Below are 23462 nucleotides of genomic sequence, written 5' to 3'. Positions count from 1 at the left end.
CATAGAGTGTTCTGCCTATGTTTTCCTCTAAGAGTTTGATAGTGTCTGGCCTTACACTTAGGTCTTTAATCCATTTTGAGTTTATTTTTGTGCATGGTGTCAAGGAGTGTTCTAATTTCATACTTTTACATGTACCTGTCCAGTTTTCCCAGCACCACTTATTGAAGAGGCTGTCTTTTCTCCACTGTATATGCTTGCCTCCTTTATCAAAGATAAGGTGACCATATGTGCGTGGGTTTATCTCTGGGCTTTCTATCCTGTTCCATTGATCTATATTTCTGTTTTTGTGCCAGTACCAAACTGTCTTGATTACTGTAGCTTTGTTAATATAGTCTGAAGTGAGGGAGCCTGATTCCTCCAGCTCCATTTTTCGTTCTCGAGATTGCTTTGGCTATTCGGGGTCTTTTGTGTTTCCATACAAATTGTGAAATTTTTTGTTCTAGTTCTGTGAAAAATGCTATTGGTAGTTTGATAGGGATTGCATTGAATCTGTAGATTGCTTTGGGTAGTAGAGTCATTTTCACAATGTTGATTCTTCCAATCCAAGAACATGGTATATCTCTCCATCTATTTGTATCATCTTTAATTTCTTTCATCAGTGTCTTATAATTTTTTGCATACAGGTCTTTTGTCTCCTTAGGTAGGTCTATTCCTAGATATTTTATTCTTTTTGTTGCAATGGTAAACGGGAGTGTTTTCTTAATTTCACTTTCAGATTTTTCATCATTAGTGTATAGAAATGCAAGAGATTTCTGTGCATTAATTTTGTATCCTGCTACTTTACCAAATTCATTGATTAGCTCTAGCAGTTTTCTGGTAGCATCTTTAGGATTCTCTGTGTATAGTATCATGTCATCTGCAAAGAGTGACAGCTTTACTTCTTCTTTTCCGATTTGGATTCCTTTTATTTCTTTTTCTTCTCTGATTGCTGTGGCTAAAACTTCCAAAACTATGTTGAATAATAGTGGTGAGAGTGGGCAACCTTGTCTTGTTCCTGATCTTAGTGGAAATGGTTTCAGTTTTTCACCATTGAGGACAATGTTGGCTATGGGTTTGTCATAAATGGCCTTTATTATGTTGAGGAAAGTTCCCTCTATGCCTACTTTCTGCAGGGCTTTTATCATAAATGACTGTTGAATTTTGTTGAAAGCTTTCTCTGCATCTATTGAGAGGATCATATGGTTTTTCTCCTTCAGTTTGTTAATATGGTGTATCACGTTGATTGATTTGCATATATTGAAGAATCCTTGCATTCCTGGAATAAACCCCACTTGATCATGGTGTATGATCCTTTTGATGTGCTGTTGGATTCTGTTTGCTAGTATTTTGTTGAGGATTTTTGCATCTATGTTCATCAGTGATATTGGCCTGTAGTTTTCTTTGTTTGTGACATCTTTGTCTGGTTTTGGTATCAGGGTAATGGTGGCCTCGTAGAATGAGTTTGGGAGTGTTCCTCCCTCTGCTATATTTTGGAAGAGTTTGAGAAGGATAGGTGTTAGCTCTTCTCTAAATGTTTGATAGAATTTGCCTCTCACAGGGATGTCTTATATTCCCTTGTAAGAGTTACGGAAGGGCAGCTGATTATTGCCTCCTTGCAAGAATAATGACCGTAATAATGGTTAACATTTATGGAGCACTTATATAATAATAAACACTCTGCTAAAGTGCTTTTCATATATGTTCTCACTTAATCCTCACAGTACCTTTTGAGGTAGGTACAGGTAATATGCCTATGACATAGATACATATGTATATATAAGGAAACTTGTATTTAAGTGTCTTGCTTAAAATCACATAGAGATTAAGTGATAAAGCAGAATTTGAACAAGCCTGTTTGATTTTAGAGCCAACTGTCTCTCTTTTTTTTTTTTTTGGCCACGCCACGCTGCATGCGGGATCTTAGTTCCCTGACCAGGGAGTAAACCTTTGTCCCCTGCAGTTGAAGTGCAGAGTCCTAACCACTGGACTGCCAGGGAATTCTCTAGAGCCAGCTCTCTTAACCACCATGCTCTTTTACCTTTGATATTTAATAACTACAAAAATAAAGAGCAATATTACGTATTTGTGTTGGCATTATTTACTATTCTACCTATGCTAAAATATTTAAATCAGTGTTATCTTTTATACAGTAGCTATCTTCAAAGGATTCAGAAATTGAATTCTCACAACACCCCTGAGCAAGCATGAAGGAGAGAGACTTGTTCGAAATAGTTCAGTGTCAACCTTCCCGCATTCTGCTCTGAAGTAATATAGACAGAAAAGGGGGTGGCCGATGCACATCTCGATATTAACTGAAGTCCCTTACCTGCAGAGGTGTGATGTGAAACATTTTGCTAACATCTTGACCACCTATTTTTGTTGCAGGAGGCCGAGGGAAAGATGGTGCCCCCATCATCACTTTTCCAGAGTTTGTGGGGTTCAAACACATCCCAGACGAGGACTTTCTGAATGTCATGACCTACCTCACTAGCGTCCCCAGGTGAGCTGAACACAGTGCTCTGCTGCCTTCCTTGTCACTGGCTTTGTCCTGAATTTCCCATGTGGAAGGGCTGGGGTGAGATGGAGTCTTCCCTGAGCAGAGCTCACACTGGCATATAACTCAGCCAGTTTTGCTTATCCATCAGTCACAGACCAGGGATGTGGAAAGAGACTAGAAAACAAAGTTACACGAGTATCGGTTTTGATTATGGTGTGCACATACGCAGTTCTTAATAAACATTGTTGAGTGAATGAAAAATTGATTGAATCACTAATGCTGCTCTTGTTCCTTCAGGTTCATTGCTCTAGATTAAGGTGATTCTGGCTTCCTGGGGCCTGTCGTCTCAGACACCTGGCCGTTGCTCAGGGAGGTCAAGCCATGTTAGGAGTTATTTAATTTATCTCCCTCAAATAAGGAATTCAGGGGTAGATTTTATAGTTGTCATTGTCAGATGGAGAAACTAAGTCACAGAGCAAGGAAACTAAAAGTCCAGGAATAAAAACTGTGCCTAAATGAGAGCAAAACTGAGATGTTTTTGGGCATCTGCTACTTCCACCTCTCTGGCCCAGGTCTCACATATTTATGCCACTTAAGTCAATAAATAGCCAGATCTCCAAGGGATGGAATGTGGTACAGAGTTCATATTGGTGACAAACATTTTATAGACATAGATGGAGCTGGGCGTGGGATCCAAACCCAATTCTCCCGGAAAGCAGACTTGGCCAGGAAAGGCCTTACCCTCCATGGGTCTGTATTGCTTAGGATACTGTCGGTTACTTAACTGCTTTGTGGTTAGGAGTCTGCACAACAGCCAGGGGTGTGCTGTTTTGCTTGCTTTCCATCTGCCTCATATGATTTAGAGGTAAACACCAGCTCTGTGATTGAAAGGCCACCTGGAGTCTGATCCCACCTGCAGAGATTAGGAAGTTGATTAGTTTGCTTTAACCAAACCCACTCTTTTCTGGTTTTTTGTTTTTGTTTTTTTTACCCTTCTTACTTCTTCTTCAGAGAAAGCTATGGATTTATTTTTAATGCACTTCTTCAAAATTCAGTACTTACATTTCACCATTTCCCCTGTTCTCCGTCTCTGATCCCAGAATATTGTATGCATTATGCAGACAGGGGAGGATTTGGGCTTTGTTGGTTTGAGGGAAGGATGCTGTGTATCTCTGGGTTTTGCTTACATGGTTCTGTCTACAGGAACACCTTTGCCACCCTTCTAGGCCTAGCTAATTCCTGCACAATCATCAGCCCTTAGTCTGATCTCATTTCTTCAAGGAAACTTGCCCTGACCCCAGTTCTGCTCTTACAGACTCTTTATTTCCACAGAACCCTGAGTGTACCCCTTGTATAATGCCACAGTATATGGAAATTATTTCTGCTTCTTCCATTAGACTGTGAACTAGTCAAGAGTAAGGGCCAATGCTTTTTTCCCCCCTTATTTTCTTTTTTTTAATTCCTAGCCCAGCACATAGTAGGTTCTCAAGAAGTGATGTTGGTGGAATTTCCAGTTCTGATATAATTCATCTCAATCAAAGTGTATTTGTTATAGGGTGAGAAGCGGGACACTGCCAGAGAGAGGGGAACCCCACTCCTCACTCCTGCCTTTTCCTCCCAGGGTTATAGGGAGTTGAACTTTGTCTCCCTCTTTGGCTCAATTGCCTCCGCAAACATTGACCTATCAGTTTAGCAACTTCTGTGAGGAGCAGCAAGGAAGAGGGTGAGCAGGGAGGTGGGTAACGGGTGGAAGTGCCTTCTCCCCATTCTCATTATATTTGTTGTAAACTCACTGTCTAATTTTACTGAGTCCCCGTATGCAGTCATGTGCTAAATGAAAAGTGTCATTTTCATCTTGTCCTTGCAGCCTTTTCTGAGTCATGCTGAGGACTGGACATTGAGTGCCATGTGACCCAGTGTAGAGAGAAGCATCGAGGGGTAGAAACCCTATCTCACAGGCAAAAAAGATGAGAAAAATCAAGATGTTACTGTTTAGGCCTGTTTTCCCTTTTCTGCTCTATGTTCTTGTATAATTTCTTGTGAACTAGGGAGTATTTTCCTTTCCTAGAATGCAGTTTGTCTCTTGAGAAAGAGTAGTTGTCTGACCAGTTATTGCTCTTTCCTCTTCCTGGCATTTGCTTCTATTTGCTCACTGCCCCACCCCTTGTTACTTTCAACATAAAACAGAGACAATGAGTAAGAAAGTCTGAAAGGAGAATTTGACCTGAACTTTGCTTCCCAGTTTCCATTTCAGTTTCCAAAGAATGAAACCACTCCTGTTCCTTTTATGATTCCTATTCATCACAATTTGCATCTTCCTAAATGTTACAGCGGTTACCAGGCACCAGAGCTTTTCCCAGATCGCGCAATATTTTATAGGCAGGTGGAATGACCTACAACAACAAGGAAGAATTGACGCACTAGAAGAGGAGAAAGGCAGGATACTCAGGGCAGGGAACGGAAAGCTCGATGCCTGAAATGAATAAGGATCTCTCATTGTGGCTGGGTTGGGTGAGTGCAGTTAGGCTTCCCACAGTAGCTCATTTTTTATCAGATCTTTGCTGAGTGTCATCAGTGTGTAGGGAGCTAGGTTAGGTGCCATAAAGGACCAAAAAGACCATAAGACAATATCTTGGATCTCAAGAGATTCATCACAGGACTCTGTTGTCATGATATTTTGTGAAATATGCAAAGAAAGTGCTATAGGAGCTCAGAAGAGAGAAAAGTCACTTCAGACAGGAAAAAACAAGGAAAGCTTCAAGAATGAAGTGGGCTTAAAGGATGGATAAGATTTCCACAGGTAGATCAGAGAGGGACATTTCAGAGAGAGAGAGAGACCAGGATGGTGTTTAAGAGCTTTGGACACAGGCCAAACTGGATTGAAATCCAGATTCTATGCTCCCCAGCTGTGTCTGGAGCAAATGACTTGGCTTCTATTTCCAGCCCCCACTCCACTGCTGGATTTTGAAGTTTTAAATAGAGCTTGTTCGGGGAATTACAGACTATCCAGGTTGCCCAGAGCAGAGTGAAAATCCTTTTCAGATAGTAGTGAGAAATGAGAGCTGGATAGACAGTGGGGAACAGACTGGGCAAGGCGTTTTCCACCAAGTTAAGGAGTTTACGCACAGTGAGCAGGACCAGGCCATTGGAGGTTCTGAGGAGGAAAGTGGCAACCAGATGAATTTGGTGGTGGTGTGCAGGATGGATCACAGGTAGTGGGGGAAAGGGGGCAGGGAGACCAGTTAAGGGCTTCCGCCCTGGGATAGGTGCAAAGTGAAGAGGGAGTGAGCTGCATGATGGCAGGAGGACTGGACAGAAGGGGATGGGCAGGAAAGACAGGCACTGAGGACTGGTGGTTGTGAGGGAAGAGGGAGAGTGAGGAACTAATGATGATCCTCAGCTTTAGGAATTGTATTCACAGTCAGATCTTCTTGCTTTTACATGTCTGGGCACATGGAATTGAGGTCTCCTTTGAAAGCTGTCTCCAGTGGCTACAGATTGTAGCTGAGTGGTATGAAAAGGCATTAGTGAAATATTTTGAGCCACAGAGATGGCCAACTATTTTTAAATCACAGTTGTTTTTCAAAAAATCAGTATTTGTATAACTAAGCATGCATTTTTTTAAAAAATTAATTTATTTATTTTTAGCCGTGTTGGCACCTGTGGGAGGGCTTTCTCTAGTTGCGGCGAGCGGGGGCCACTCTTCATCGCGGTGTGCGGGCCTCTCACTATCGCGGCCTCTCCTGTTGCGGAGCACAGGCTCCAGACGCGCAGGCTCAGTAGTTGTGGCTCACGAGCCCAGTTGCTCCACGGCATGTGGGATCTTCCCAGACCAGGGATCGAACCCGTGTGCCCTGCACTGGCAGGCAGATTCTCAACCACTGTGCCACCAGGGAAGCCCTAAGCATGCATTTTTATTACCCTATTCCTCTATTCAGTTTCTTTGTTTTACTCATAGTTCTGAGTTCATTACCTGAGAGGGATTGTAGAAAGTACTTGTATTAGATGGTAACAAGAACTATATTTCATAACTGTGAATTTTATGATTATTTACTATTTCTGAAGGTCTTTTTCTATAATGAATCTGTCCAGAGGCCTATTTAAGTTTGAAGAATTCTTCCATGTCCATTTTCCTCCCATAAAGCCTGATGAAGAGTCTTTGAGAAGAGTTGTACCTCTTTTACAATACACTGTCTGATAGAATGCTGTCGGGCATTTCTACTTTAGGAAGAGAGAGAAGGAGGACAGTGTTATTATTTGGCCTGTGAATTATAATGAGACTTGCTCCTTTGTATTGAAAGACTGAATGGGATTATAGCAACCTGGCAGCTTTAGAAACCAGCCTCGCCAGAGAAGTGAGTTCGATCTGGGCCTTTTACTATTATGAAGACAGTGGAAAAGCCCCTGTTTTTAAGTGGCTTTGAATAGTATTAATAGGAAAGGTGCTGCTTTGATTGAGTAGTTAGGATAAGCTATGTTATTTCCTGGACTGGCTATGGAATTGCTCCCCCAAATCAGGAAAATGGAATCATTCATTTGACTTCTAAGGATAGAGGTTCAGAGTAGGGAGTCTTATTGGGCTGCTGTCTTGCCCAAGGTGGATGGATTTGCTTCACAGCTCTCAGGAAGGATACCTTCGGAGACCAGACCTTAGGCACCCAACTGAGGCTCAAAATTAGAGAGCACCCCATGGATTTATTATGAATAAATGGTGACAGTGGCAAGTAAGTCTTATATACCAGGAGAATTTGAATGGACTATATTAGAAGCCAGAAAAAAATTTAATATGCCAGATTCCTGGTCTTTGCTATGTAAGAGCCAGGGGGTCTGACATTGTTTCTCCCCAGTAGAATGACCTAGTGTGTATATAACAGCTTTTCTTTGTTCATTTGTTTAAGTGATTGTTTTAGAATACCCATGCTATATCCTGCCTTTGTGCCATCTATCCTGTACAGAGAAGAGCTCACTTTCCCTTTTCTGATAATTCAGGTTTCTTTAGACATTCAAAACACAGCCTCTTGCTTGAATTTAACAGTGCTAATGATTGTAAATATCTGGAATTTGTTCTTACTCAGTGGTATTATCAATTACAAACAAGATAATTGCTCTAGTTCTGTGGAAAATGCCATTGGTATTTTGATAGGGATTGTACTGAATCTGTAGATTGCCTTGGGTAGTATGGTCATTTTAACAATACTAATTCTTCTAATCCATGAACATGGTATATATTTCCATTTGTTTGTGTCATCTTCAATTTCTTTCATCAGTGTCATATCAATAGTTTTCTGAGTACAGGCCTTTTACCTCCTTAGTTAGATTTATTCCTAGGTATTTTATTCTTTTGGATGCAATTGTAAATGAGGTTGTTATCTTAATTTCTATTTCTGACAGTTTGTGTTAGTGTATAGAAATGAGACAGATTTCTGTATACTAATTTCGTATCCTGCAACTTTACTGAATTCATTGATGAACGCTAGTAGTTTTCTGGTGGCATCTTTAGATTTTCTGTGTATAGTATCATGTCATCTGCAAACAGTGAGAGTTTTACTTTTTCCTTTCCAATTTTGATTCCTTTAATTTTTTTTTTCTTGTTTGATTGCTGGGGCTAGGACTTCCAAAATTATGTTGAATAAAAATGGCAAGAGTGGGCATCCTTATCTTGTTCCTGATCTTAGAAGGAAATGCTTTCAGCTTTTTACCATTAGTATGATGTTAGCTCTGGCTTTATTTATTTTTTTATATTTATTTTTTAAATTAAGTGTAGTTGATTTACAATGTTGTGTTAGTTTCAGGTGTACAGCAAAGTGATTCAGTTATACATACATGTATCTATTCTTTTTCAGATTCTTTTCCCTCATAGGTTATTACAAAATATTGAGTATAGTTCTCTGTGCTATACAGTAAGCTCTTGTTGGTTATCTATTTTATATATAGTAGTGTGTACATGTTAATCCCAAACTCCTAATTTATCCCTCCCCCCCCCCCTTTCCCCTTTGGTAACCATAAGTTTGTTTTCTATGTCTGTGGGTCTATTCCTGTTTTGTAAATGAGTTCATTTGTATCATTATTTTAGATTCCACATATAAGTGATATCATATGATATTTGTCTTTCTCTGTCTGACTTACATCACTTAGTATGATAATCTCTAGGTCCATCCATGTAGCTGCAAATGGCATTATTTCATTCTTTTTCATGGCTGAGTAATATTCCATTGTATATATATACCACATCTTCTTTATTCATTCATCTGTTGATAGAAATTTAGGTTGGTTCCATGTCTTGGCTATTGTAAACAGTGCTGTAATGAACATTGGGGTGCATGTATCTTTTTGAATTAGAGTTTTGTCTGGATATATGCCCAGGAGTGGGATTACAGGATCATATGGTAACTCTATTTTTAGTTAGCTGTGGGCTTTATTATGTTGAAGTGTGTTCCCTCTATACCCACTTTGTTGAGAGTTTTTTTTTTATCATAAATGGATGTTGAATTTTGTCAAAAGCTTTTTCTGCATCTATTGAGATGATCATATGATTTTCCTTCTTTAATTTGTTAATGTGGCGTATCACATTGATTGACTTCTGGATATTGAATCATCCTTGCATCCATGGGGTAAATCCCACTTGACCATGGTGTATGATCCTTTTAATGTGTTGTTGAATTTGGTTTGCTAATTTTTTGTTGATGATTTTTGGGTCTATGTTCATCAGTGATATTAGCCTGTAGTTTTCTTTTTTGGTGATATCTCTGTCTGGTTTTGGTATCAGGGTGATACTGGCCTCATAGAATGAGTTAGGAAGTATTCCTTCCTCTGCAATTTTTTGGAATGGTTTGAGAAGGATAGGTGTTAACTCTTCTTTAAATGTTTGGTAGAATTCACCTGAAATGATCTGGTCCTGGACTTTGTTGTTTTGGGAGTTTTTCTTATGATTGATTCAGTTTTTTTACTGGTAATTCGTCTGTTCATACTTTCTATTCTTCATTGTTCAGTCTTGGAAGACTGTACAGTTCTAGGAATTTGTCCATTTCTTCTAGGTTGTCCATTTTATTGGCATATAATTGTTTATGGTAATCTCTTATGATAATTTGTATTTCTGTGGTATCTGTTGTAACTTCTTTTTCATTTCTGATTTTATTAATTTAGACTATCTCTTTTTTTCTTGATGAGTCTGGCTAAAGGTTCATCAATTTTGTTTAGACCAAATAATTCTAAAATTGGTATGGAAACACAACAGATCCCGAATAGCCAAAACAATCTTAAGAAAGAAGAACAAAGCTGGAGGGCTCACAATCCCTGATTTCACACTATACTGCAAAGCTACAGTAATCAAAACAGTATGGCACTGGCACAAAAACAGATACATACATCAGTGGAACAGAACAGAGAGCCCAGAAATGAATCCACAGTCATATGGGCAATTTATTTATGACAAACAGACAAGAATATACAATGGAGAAAAGACAGCTTCTTGAACAAGTGGTGTTAGGAAAACTGGATAGCTATATGCAAAAGAATCAAGCTAGACTACTCTCTCACACACATGCACAAAATAAATTCAAAATGGATTAAAGACTTAAATGTAAGACCTGAAACCATAAATCTCCTAGAAGAAAACATAGACTGTATGCTCTTTGACATAGTCTTTGTAGTTTTTTTTGGATATGTCTCCATAGACAAGGAAAACAAAAGCAAAAATAAACAACTGGGACTACATCAAACTAAAAAGCTTTTGCACAGCAAAGGAACCTATCAATAAAACAAAAAGGCCACCTACTGAATGGAAGAAGATATTTGCAAATGATATATGATATATATATATGATATATATATGATATATATAATGATAATGATATAATGATATAACAGATATATCTGATATTCTCCAGAATATACAAAAAATTCATATAATTCAACATCAAAAAACAAACAACCTAGTTAAAAAATGGGCAGAGGATCTGAATAGATATTTTTCCAGGGAAGATAAGCAGATGGCCAACAGGCACATGAAAAGATGCTCAACATCACTACTCATCAGAGCAATGCAAATCAAAACCACAATGAGATATCACCTCACACCTGTCAGAATGGCTATTAACAAAAATACAAAAAAATAACAAGTGTTGGTGAGGATGTGGAGAAAAGATTTTTATTTTATTTTTTATATCTAAGTATACTTGATTTACAATGTTGTGTTAGTTCCTGGTGTACAGCAAAGTGATTCAATGTTGTAGCTCTGCTGTTGAGCTATCACAGCAGAGTTCAGTAATTGAGGCAGAGACCATATGGCCTGCAAAGCCTAAAATATTTACTCTGGTTCTTTACAGAAAAAGTATGATGACTTTTAAGCTAGAATATTCTGACTGATAATACTTGGTGCACATTATTACTAAATTTAATGCAGTTGGGCTTCCCTGGTGGCACAGTGGTTAAGAATCTGCCTGCCAATGCAGGGGACATGGATTTGAGCCCTGGTCCAGGAAGATCCCACATGCTGTGGAGCAACTAAACCCGTGCGCCACAACTACTGAGCCTGTGCTCTAGAGCCCATGAGCCACAACTACTGAGCCCGTGTGCCACAACTACTGAAACCCACACGCCTAGAACCCATGCTCCACAACAAGAGAAGCCACTGCAATGAGAAGCCTGTGCACCACAACGAAGAGTGGCCCTTGCTCTCCGCAACCAGAGAAAAGCCCATATGCAGCAACGAAGACCCAATGCAGCCAAAAATAAAAAATAAATAAAATAAAATAAATTAATTTAAAAAAATTTAATGCAATGTTTATCGTCCCACTTAAGTTGTAAAGATTATTCATTCAGAAAGTTATTTGTGCGAATGCCTAGAGTCCTTTAATGTTTAATATTGTGGACTAACTCTGAATCCTCCTTCCCTATCATTTTCAGGCTTCCTTTAAATAGTAAGTAATCAATAGTAAAAAGTCATGTAATAATTAGTAAATAAGTAAATAGTATAAATAATAAAATAAAATAAATAGTAGACAATATGGTCATCCCTTGGTATAAACAGGGGATTGGTTCCAAGACCCTTGAGGATACCAAAATTTGCCTGTGCTCAAATCCCTTATACAGAATGGCACAGTACAGTCGTCCCTCTGTATCCACAGATGTGGAACCTGCATATATGGAGGGCCAGTTGTACTTGTTGATTTACTACTGTGCGTTTACATCTTTCTCTACTCTCATCCTTCAAGTTCTTCTACCTATATTCCAATTTCTTTCCATTACTAAGGTTTATAATGCATTTTACATCTTACTATAAATGTTTTTTTCTTTGATTATAGGTTGATCCTAAATAATAGAAATCAGTAGAATGCATTTATATATGTAATATAATTGGTCGTCTAGAGTGAGAGATGTAATCCTAAGTCACTAAACCTGTGTCACTCAAAGGAGAATGCTGTAAATGTTAAGGTAAAATAGGTTCTGTTTTCTCATACTCCATGGGTTGCTCAAAATCATGCCGCAATTTAATTCATTTCAGACTCGGACAATGACTTTTTATATACCTTTTCCCCTAGCATTTCTAATTGCCTTTCTTTTTTTTCTCTTGTTTATAGAATGGCATATATCTATTGCATTATTTATATCGTATGGATTCTTTATCATAGAATTTGTCTAATGCATACATTAGACAAATTCTTTTGAGCCTCTCTGAGCTACTCTTATAATTCAAGGTGGTTGCTGTGTAAATCTACAGGCTGTCAACCTGGGATTGCTTTTTATTCTGTCTCTGGGAAGGTCATTCTTTCTTTTTGGGATTTCATTTTCATTAAAAAAACTTTCAAATTATTTCTTTTTTAGAAAAGGTGTATGGTAAGTGAATCTTACAAGATCTTGAATGTCAGAAAATGGCTCACTTTGACCTCACACTTGACTGACAGTCTGTCTGAGTATGGAATTTTTTATGTAAAATAACATTCATCCATTGATTTCTAGCATTCAGTGTTACTGATAAAAGGTTGATCCTTGTAACAAGGATCTGAGTCTTCATAGGTAAGCTGCTTCTTTCTCCCCATAGGAAGCTTTTGGGGTTTTTTCTTTACGTTTTGCAGGTTTGAAATTTCAAACTTTTTCTTTCATTCTGCTGGGCCTCTGAACAGAAGATTCAAGTCTCTCTTAGGCTTAGAATTTTTTTTTCTGTCATTTCTTTGCTTATTTCTTTCCTACAACTCTGTTTTCTGCTTCTGGAACTCAAATTAGAGGGACATTGCATCTTCTGAATCTCTCTTCTGTGTCTTTAACTTCCTTTTGTATTTTTCATCTCTTCACTTTACATTTTAATATATGTATATACTGTATATATCATATACAATACATATATATATATAAATTGTCTGTTCATGTCTTTGCTCTTTTTTCCCATTGAGTTTTCTATCTTTATTTTCCTGTCACTTTTAAGAATTCTTTAGGGATTAAGGATATTAGCCCTTTATCTGTGATGTATGTTCTATATATTTTCTCTCAGTTTTTCATTTGTCCTTTAACTCTGCTTAGGATATTTTTTGCCATGTGAAATTTTTATGTCATCAAATGTATCAGTGTTTCTTTTATTGCATCTGGATTTTGAGTCATTGTCAGAAAACTTTCGTGTACCTGGGTTATAGAGGAATTCACCCAAGCTTTCTTGTAATACAGTATGATTTCACTTTTTACAGTTAGCCCTGATACAGTTGCTGTTTATTTCTGTGTGTGGTATGAAGTGTAGATCTAAGTTTATCTTTTCCCAAATGGCTATTCAGTTATCCTAACACCATTAATTTTAAAAGCTCATCTTCACTTCAGTAATTTGAGAGCTAATTGGTCTGCCTATTCATAAGTGAGTAATATTCTATTTTAATTATGAGGAGTTAAATATGTTTATTATCTTCTAGGACTAATTCCCCCTCCCCTCCCAGGTCCTTAAGCTTTACTTACTTTTTTCATGTTTTCCTACTATTCTTTCTTGTTTTCTTTCTATGTCTATCTCCATTTAAAAAAAAAAAAAAGAAAAAAAACTTGTTGGTCTTTTCATTGAGACTGTTAAATTTATAAATTTACTCAGGAAAAAGTGACATATTTATGATGTTAAAATCATGCTATCAAGAACAAGAAAAGTCTTTCCATTTGTTAAAATCTACTTTTGTGTCTTTTAGGAGTGTTTAAAATTTTCCTGACATAGTTTTGTATATTTATTGTTAAGTTTATTCCTAAATATTTTATGTTTGTTGCTATTGTCAATGGGATAGCTCTACCATCATATCCATTAACTGGTAATTTTGTTTGGTACTGAATTAGGTTTAGGTATCGCTGTCATACTTGCTTCATAAATAGCATTTTGAAGTTTTCTTTCAGTTTTTAGGCTTGGAAGCTATTTTTGTGGCATTGGGGCTTTATACAGTCATTGATGATTTGAATTCCCCTGTGAAATTCTCCTGTGAATCTGGGCCTTGATAACTTTATTTCCTCTATGGACATTGGTCTGTTTAAGCTTTACATTTCTAATGAGATCAATTGTGGTAAACTGTATTTTCCTAGGAAATTACCTATTTTTGTCTTGGTTTTTAAGTTTATTTGCATAGAGGTATGCAAAGTAATTTTCCTAAAACAAATTTTCTTGTGTTTCAGTGGTTATTTTCCCTTTGCTATTTCTTAGTTTGTTTATCTGTGCTTTGTCCTTTTTTCCCCCCCTTGATTAAGTGAGCTAGTGGCTTATTTATTTTGTTAATTTAAAAAATGGGATTCTGAAAACATAGGAAAAACACTCTTTGACATAAACCACAGCAAGATCTTTTTTGACCCACCTCCTAGAGTAATGGAAATAAAAACAAAAATAAACAAATGGGATCTAATTAAACTTCAAAGCTTTTGCACAGCAAAGGAAACCATAAACAAGACAAAAGACAACCCTCAGAATGGGAGAAAATATTTGCAAATGAAACAACAGACAAAGGGTTATCTCCAAAATATACAAACAGCTCATGGAGCTCAATATCAAAAAACAAACAATTCAATTAAAAAATGGGTGGAAGACCTAAATAGACATTTCACCAAAGAAGACATACAGATGGCCAAGAGGCACATAAAAAGATGCTCAACATCACTAATTATTAGAGAAATGCAAATCAAAACTACAGTGAGGTATATCACCTCACAACAGTCAGAATGGCCATTATCAAAAAATCTAGAAACAATAAATGCTGGAAAGGGTGTGGTGAAAAAGGAACCCTCCTGCACTGTTGGTGGGAATGTAAATTGATACAGCCACTATGGAGAACAGTATGGCGGTTCCTTAAAAAACTAAAAATAGAACTACCATATGACCCAGCAATTCCACTACTCGGCATATACCCTGAGAAAACCATAATTCAAAAAGAGACATGTACCGCAATATTCATTGCAGCACTATTTACAATACCCAGGACATGGAACCAACTTAAATGTCCATCGACAGATGAATGGATAAAGAAGATGTGGCACATATATACCATGGAATATTACTCAGCCATAAAAAGAAAGGAAATTGAGTTATTTGTAGTGAGGTGGATGGACCTAGAGTCTGTCATACAGAGTGAAGTAAGTCAGAAAGAGAAAAACAAATACTGTATACTAAAGCATATATATGGCATCTAAAAAAAAAAATGGTACTGATGAACCTAGTTGCAGGGCAGGAATAAAGAGGTAGACATAGAGAATGGACTTGAGGACCTGGGGGATGGGGGAGGGGGAGGCTGGGACGAAGTGAGAGTAGCAGCGACATATATACACTACCGAATGTAAAATAGTTAGCTAGTGGGAAGCAGCAACATAGCACAGGGAGATCAGCTTAGTGCTTTGCGATGACCTAGAGAGGTGAGATGGGGAGAGTGGGAGGGAGGCTAGGCGGGGAGGGGATGTGGGGATGTATGTGTGCATGTGGCTGATTCCTTTTGTTGTACGACAGAGATTAACGCAGTATTGTGAAGCAATCATACTCCAATAAAGATCTATTTTAAAAAATGGGATTCTGAAAAGGATGGAGAAATGGCGATGGTGATTGGGTAGGCTGTTAGCAATGTCTTCTACAATAAAAATCCTATTAGATATAAAAATAAATAAATAAATAAAAAATTAAAAATGGGATTCTGATTTTTTGATTAGATCTATTGGCTTTTCTCTTTTCTACCTTATTTACTCTGTCTTTATCTTTAATATCTTCTTCGTTGTGCTTTCTTTTGGGTTGGTTTCTTTTTTCTCATTTTTTTAAAAAACTTTTTGGATTTATTTATTTATTTATTTATTTATGGCTGTGTTGGGTCTTCGTTTCTGTGCGAGGGCTTTCTCTAGTTGCGGCAACTGGGGGCCACTCTTCATCGCAGTGCGCGGGCCTCTCATTATCGCGGCCTCTCTTGTTGCGGAGCACAGGCTCCAGATGTGCAGGCTCAGTATTGTGGCTCACGGGCCTAGTTGCTCCGCGGCATGTGGGATCTTCCCAGACCAGGGCTCGAACCCGTGTCCCCTGCATTGTCAGGCAGATTCTCAACCACTGTGCCACCAGGGAAGCCCCATTTCTCATTTTTTGAGTTGGAAATTTTTTCTCTTTTTTTGAGTGTTATGAATTTTCTTGATCACTGCTTTGAATGTAGCCCATAAATTCTGATATGTAGTTTTGCATTGGCCAAAAAGTTCGTTTGGGTTTTGCTGCAAGATCACACAGAAAAACCCGAATGAACTTTTTGGCCAAACCCCAATATTTTCGTTATCACTGTATTTTAGCAACTCTCTAATTATATTTTATATTTCCCCCTGGCTGAAGAGTTGTTTAATAGAAGGTTTTTAAAATTTCAGGTGTTTTTGTTGTAGCCCTTTATCATAACCAATTTTTGTGGATGTTCCATGTGTGCTTGAAAAGAAGATGAATCCTGTATTATCAGGAGGTAAAGTCCAATACATATCAATTAGCTCTTCCTTTTTGATTATGTTTTTAGGTATTCTATAACCTTATTGACATGTTGTCTATTCTGTCTTGTACTGAAAGTGGTGTATTAAAATCTCCTATGTAAAATGTATTTCTGTCTGTTTCCTTGTATCTCCTGTAGTTTCTGCTTTAAAAAACTGGTTATTAGGGTATTTGGAGCATAGATATTTATGACTGTTATATCTTCATTGTGAATTGTGACTTTAAGCATTAAAAAGTGTTTCTTGTGATGTTTAATGCTTTATGGCTTAAATTCTACTTTGATACCAAGACTGAAATCCCTTGCTATTGTTTCCATTTGCCTAGTACACTTTTGCCAGTTGCTTTATTTTTAGGCTTTCTGAATTACTTTGTTCTAGATCTTTTTCTTGGATACAGTATATAGTCGGTTTTTACTTCGTTAGTCAAATTGAAAATCTTTTTCTTATATTAAGTGCATTGTCTGTTCATATTTATTGATATGACTGATATATTTGATCTCAATTTTGTCATTATTTTTTTCTTTTTTTAATTAATTTTTATTGGAGTATAATTCCTTTACAATGTTGTGTTAGTTTCTGTTCTACAGCAAAGTGAATCAGTTACACGTATACATATATCCACTCTTTTTTAGATTTCCTTCCCATTTAGGTCACCACAGATCATTGAGTAGGGTTACCTGTGCTAAACAGTATGTTTTCATTAGTTATCTATTCTATACATAGTAGTGTATATTTGTCAATCCCAATCTTCCAATTCGTCCCACCCCCATAAAATAGCAACATATATTTCATGTTACAACTACTAGATGTATTATGTTATATTTACTGTATTTCTCTACATGATATGTTTTCTTTGCTTTTTAATTTTTAAACTTCTTTTGATATTTAGAAAGATTTGTGATTTTTGTCCTTGTATTTATGCCTTTTTAATGCCCTTAGTCCCTTTTCTAAAATATAACAATTTACTATCTGGTTTTTTAGTTTTCAGTAATATCCATTGATTCCCACCTGTTGCTTATACAACAATCAATGAACTTATTCTTTTCTCTCCCCTTCTCCTTTTCCCTTCTATCTTTTAACTTGGATTATTTCTATATCTTATTCTCCTACCATGGTTAGTATTAGACTTACCATTAAATGTTAAATTAATCCCTTTGCTGCAGTTTCCCCAAGTTATCTCTTAATTGGATGAAGGACAATCTTACTAGATTCTTCAAAAGGGGCTTATAGGTACAGAATTCCCTGAGTTTTTTTTTTACATGTTTATAACTGTTTTTCTATTGCCTTAATACTTGAAAGCCAGCTTGTCGGGATAAAAAATTCTTGGTTCACACATTTTGTTCATGAGTTGTTGTAGAATGTTGTTCCATTCTCTCCATGATTTGTATACTACTTTAGAAAAGTATGGTGCCTGTCTGTTTCTCTTCTCCTGGTAAATTATTTGATCTTTTTCCTAGAGGTGCTTAGAATTTTTATTTTATCATTAAAGCCTAACAGTTTTACTAGGATATGTCTCAGAGTTGATTGTTTCAGGTCAGTTTTCCCAGGTGCCTGCTAGTCCTTTTCAGGTTTATGTAGAATCAGATCATTTATTGTTTTTGGAAAGTTTTCTTGGATTATACTTGTAAGTATTATTTCTGTTCCTTTGTTTTACTTTTAGTCTTTATGGACTCCAGTTATGAATATGTTGGTTCTTTTTCAGTCTGGCTTCTGTTTCCACCACTTTCTTTCTGACCTTTTTTATTGTTTCCTTTTTTTTTCATTTTCATTCACTTGTTTGTTTTCTTTATGCTATTTACTGTCCCTTATTAAACTTTTGTTCACATATGTTATTCCTTGGTATCTTGTTATTTAGACTCCATTTCTCATATGATTTTGCTTCTCCTTTTATTTTTCTGACTTCAATCAGAAAAATTTTCTGACTTTATTTCTTCTTTTCTTTACATATTAGAAAAGTCCTATTTCTGTTCTTGGTTTCTGAGTTTCTTATTTAAAGTGTCACCTGTGCCCCATCCCCTACGTGATTGTTTATAGACATGTAATTCAGTTTGGAGAGCTGTTGCAGCTTTTTGTCTGCTTAATGACTAATTTTTTGCAGGAATTTTCATTACCTAAAAAGTTTTTTAATAGACTATTTTTAAGTTTACAGCAAAATTGAGTGGAACTTACAGATATTTCCCATATACTCCCTGCCCCCCCCCACACACCCAACCTCCCCATTAACATCCAGCACCAGAGTGGTACATTTGTTACCACTGATGAACCTACATTGACACATCATTAACCCCCAGAGTCCATAATGTATATTAGGGTTCAGTCTTGGTGTTGTACATACTTTGGGTTTGGACAAATGTATGTTGACATGTATCCACCATTATAGTGTCATACAGAATAGTTTCACTGCCCTAAAAATCCTCCGTGCTCCACCTATTCATCCGTCCCATGCTCCCACCCCCCAACCCCTAGCAACCACTGATTTTTACTGTCTCCATAGCTTTGCAGTGTGCACAATGTTATGTAGTTGTAATCATACAGTATATAGCCTTTTAAGACTGACTTCTTTCACTTAGTAATATGCATTTAAGTTTCTTCCATGTCTTTTCATGACTTGACAACTCATTTCTTTTTATTACTGAATAATGTTTCATTGTCTGGCTGTACTACAGTTGATGCATTCACCTACTGAAAGATATCTTGGTTGCTTCCAAGTTTTGACAATTATGAATAAAGCTGCAGTAAACATCCATATGTGAGGTTTTGTGTGGACATAAGTTTTCAACTTATTTAGGTAAATCCCAAGGAGTACACTTGTTGGATTACATGGTGTGAGTATGTTTAGTTTTGTAGGAAACTGCCAGACTGTATTTCAAAGTGACTGTACCACTTTGAATACCCACCAGCAATAAATGAGAGTTCCTGTTCCTCCACATCCTTGCCAAAATTTGGTATTGTCAGTACTTAGGATTTTGGTCATTCTAATAGATGTATAATGGACTATCATTGTAGTTTTCACTTACAATTTCCTAATGACATATGTTGTTAAACATCTTTTCATATGCTTATTTTCCACCTGTATATATTCTTTTGTGAGGTATCTGTTTTGGGTTTTTGCCCAGTTTTTAACTGGGTGGTTTGTTTTCTTATTGTTAAATTTTAAAAGTTCTTTGTATTTTGGATAATGGTTCTTTATCCAATATGTTTTTTGTAAATATTTTCTTTAAAAAAAATTTGTGGCTTGTCTCCTCATTCTCTTGAAGTTAAAAAGTTTTGATTCTTATTCTCTTTTTTTCCCCTTTATAGTAGACTTATATAGATGAATACTGCTTGCATCTTTGCAATTAATAAACAGGTTTGGTGGTTTGGGGTGGTTTATAAGATTCCTAGTTCAAGAACACCATCTTTTGTTAGTATAGCTAAATATAGCTTCTTTTATTGGTGGACTTAAAAAACTTTTTTTGGAAGTTAAGGGGAAGGGTGTGTATCCTTGATTTTTTTTTTTGTCTTGTAGGATGCTAAATTTTACCTCTTGCTTCTTTTTGTGTTTACCACACAGTTACCACCTCTCCTTTTCTCTCCCATTAGGCTTGTCTTTCCAACACTGCCTCTTTGAGTCTTTCTCTAGTCAGTACCCTGAGGTACGAGGACTCTTTTCAGTATCTTTGCACTTAGGGTGAACTTTTCTTTTCTGGGAATGGTTTTATCTCCATCCCCTCTTTTCTTTTCTTTTCTTTTTTTTTTTTTTAAACAATTGTATTCACACAGTACATTTTTTATTTTATTTATTTATTTTTTTATTATTTATTTTTGGCTGTGTTGGGTCTTCGTTTCTGTGCGAGGGCTTTCTCTAGTTGTGGCAAGCGGGGGCCACTCTTAATCGCGGTGCACGGGCCTCTCACTATCGCGGCCTCTCTTGTTGCGGAGCACAGGCTCCAGACGCGCAGGCTCAGTAGTTGTGGCTCACGGGCCTAGTTGCTCCGCAGCATGTGGGATCTTCCCAGACCAGAGCTCGAACCTGTGTCCCCTGCATTAGCAGGCAGATTCTCAACCACTGCGCCACTGGGGAAGCCCCATCCTCTCTTTTCTTGACTCTCCCTATGTATTAATCAGAGTTCTCCAGAGAAACAGAACCAATAAGATATATGTATATATATTATGGTTAATTTTATGAGTCAACCTGACTGGGCTAAGGGATGCCCATTTAGCTGGTAAAACATTATTTTTGGATGTGTCTATGAAGATATTTCTGGAAGAGATTAACATTTGAATTCATGAACTGAGTAAAGCAGATTGCCCTCCCCAGTGTGAGTGGGCATCGTTCAATCCATTGAGTGCCTGAATAGAATAAAAAGGCAGAGTAAGGGTGAATTCTCTCTGTACTTGAGCTTGGACATCCATCTTTTCTTGCCCCTGGATATCAGTGCTCCTGGTTTTTGGGCTTTCAGACTCAGATCAGGCTTTACATCATCAGCTCCTCCGTTCTCTGGCCTTGAACTTGGATTGAGTTATACCACTAGCATTTCTGGTTCGTTAGCTTGCAGATGGCAGATCATGGGACTTTTTGGTCTCTATAACTGCATGAGCCAATTCTTATAATAAATCTCTTTTTGATATATATCAATATATATCTTATTGGTTCTGTTTCTCTAGAGAACCCTGATATATAGATATAGATGTAGATATAGATATAGGTATAGATTTATTATAATGCATTGGCTTATCCAATTATGGAGGCTGAGAAGTCTCACAATCTGCCCTCTGCAGACTGGAGACCCAGGAAGGCCAGTGGTGTAGTTTGAAGGCCTAAAAGCCAAAGAGCCAATTTTGTAGATTTCAGTCCGCATCTGAAGGCCTGAGAGTCAGAAGCACTGAGGGCAGAAGATCAATGTCCCAGCTCAACACTCAGACCGAGAGAGAGCATGAATCCCCTCTTCCTTCAAATTTTTGTTCTATTCAGGCCCTCCGTGGGTTGGATGATGCCCACCCACATTGGGGAGGGTATTCTGGACAAACCAGGATGGTTGGTCGCCCTACATTTGACTCAGTCTCATGGCAATGAAGTAAAATTTCAGTTAATTAAATATTTTCTATACCTAGCTTACTGAAAAAGGCAAATCATAGAAAATATATTAATATTAGAGCTTAATTAAGAAAACATGTACCATATCAACCACAAAACTGCTCTGGTGTTTGGGGGTCAGAACACATTTACCTCAATCTCTTACACTCATATATTTATACTTAGTCATATTCAAATTTTGACTCATCAAAAATTCAATTATATTTGTTACAGAGGAGTTACTAAGACTGGAAATGAAGGAATATAGTGTGAAAAGATTTTCCACACTAAGAGAGTGTGGGTTTTGTGGCTTGAGCATTGCTCTTGGAGTCAGAAGATTTGAATCTTATCTCCGCACATAGCATGTGACTTCGGACAAGTTATTATTATGTTTTAATCACCTTTGAGGGTGATTTTCCTCATTTATAAAGTGGAAATATTATCACCAACCTGGTTGTGAGGATTATATTAAATAGTATTCATGCAGCTAATCTATCACAGGACCTTAGTGTTAAAAAGGACAATAGGGATTAAAACAGCCAAATGTTCCCTAAAGAAATGTGTTGTCTAGAAACCCGATTTCCTGTGCATTTGGTTTAGTTGAGGTTTTGACCCTTTTGTTGAACCAGATAGGGTGGAAAAATAAACCCCTCAGTAGTTGATATTACTGCATGTTTTCTAGAATGTATTCCTTATGGGAGGGACTATATTCAAAATCATTGTCATGATTCATTAACTCTTTTTTCTGAATTATGGCCGTACACAACTGTGGCCTGTACACAATTGTGGCAGGAGACACAGTCCTTTATGTACACAGGTATATTCCCAGCAGATCCCACCCTGTTTACCCAGATGCTCTGGTCTTGGGCCTTGGTCTGCAGGGAACTGAGAAGAGCCTTGTTGTGAGGGACGTTTGCCCTTGGTTTGGCTGGGGAAGCCGCCTATGCTGGCAGCTGTTTATTTCATAGATCAAAGAACATCCTGTGTTTACATACTGTATTATATTGCTGAGCCTCTCCCAGCTCCATCTTGCTGAAGAGCCCTAGATGCTCTCTTAGAACATTGAATTGAATAATTATTTGTTTTAAAGAAAAAAGAAAAGAAAGAGAAAACACTAGTAACAGCAAAATATACAAAATAAAACTGCCACAAGATACAATCACATCTGTTGTGAGAAAAAAATTGAAGGGGAGCCATGGGTGGGGTTAAGGGTGTAAGCATTGATATCAGAGCGCTCTGAGTTTGAAATCCAGTTTTGCTAGTGTGATATCAGGCAAGTTATTTTATTTCTATCAGTCTTTGTTTCCTCATCTGTAAAATGGAGACAACAATATCTATTTCATGACATTAAGATAAAAAACAAAGATGCCTGATAAATGATAGGAGCTGAAGATTAAAGTAGCTATTATTGTCTAAACTTATTGTTGTTATTAATGTTGGTTTGTTTTTGCTGTACTACAGAACTGTTTTGGTCATTGTTGTACGCCCTTTGATCAGTGCCTGATACCTATTGTGCACTCGATAAGTATGGATCGTTGTTTTTAAGTTGTATAATATTTTTCCTTTTTCACAACTTGAATTTATTTAATTCCTTGGGTTTTTAAGCTGAGTTATAATTTACATAAAGTATACACATCTCAACTGTATAGCTTGATGAATATTTACCTGTCTATACATCATGTAACAGCCACCCAGACGAGGGTATAGAATATTTCTGTAAGGGTTTCCTCCTGCTTCTTTTCTATCAATATCTGCACTTCTACCCCTTCCCTCCCCCAAGGAAACCACTATTCTGACTTTCATTATCGTTGATTAGAAAAAAAAAATATTTGGAAGCCAAGCAACCACCTCTAAATAATCCATAAACTAAAGAAGAAATCATAAAGGAAATTAGAAAACACTTTTAGCTGAACAATAATGAAAACAATATATCAACATTTACATGATGTAACAAAAGCAGTGTTTAGGAGAGAATTATAGCTTTAAATACTTATA

General features: G+C 37.1%; 1 protein-coding gene across 3 annotated transcripts in view; it reads left to right on the top strand.

The window, feature by feature from the left end:
* Positions 1 to 23462, top strand: part of MCF2L2 (MCF.2 cell line derived transforming sequence-like 2) — a 249321-nt gene that overhangs the window by 47540 nt on the left and 178319 nt on the right. For all 3 annotated transcript variants that reach the window (XR_009008109.1, XM_057545103.1, XM_007195354.2), the window contains exon 3: positions 2365 to 2479. Coding sequence is in view for 2 of the 3 variants with exons in the window: in XM_057545103.1 (XP_057401086.1) it covers positions 2365 to 2479 (115 nt within the window). In the remaining variant the exon portion in view is untranslated. The remainder of the gene's footprint in view (positions 1 to 2364; positions 2480 to 23462) is intronic.

Source organism: Balaenoptera acutorostrata, chromosome 4 (assembly GCF_949987535.1).
Source record: "Balaenoptera acutorostrata chromosome 4, mBalAcu1.1, whole genome shotgun sequence".
NCBI lineage: Eukaryota > Metazoa > Chordata > Mammalia > Artiodactyla > Balaenopteridae > Balaenoptera > Balaenoptera acutorostrata.
Note: the sequence above shows the minus strand (reverse complement) of the source record. Positions and strands in the feature narration are given on the sequence as shown.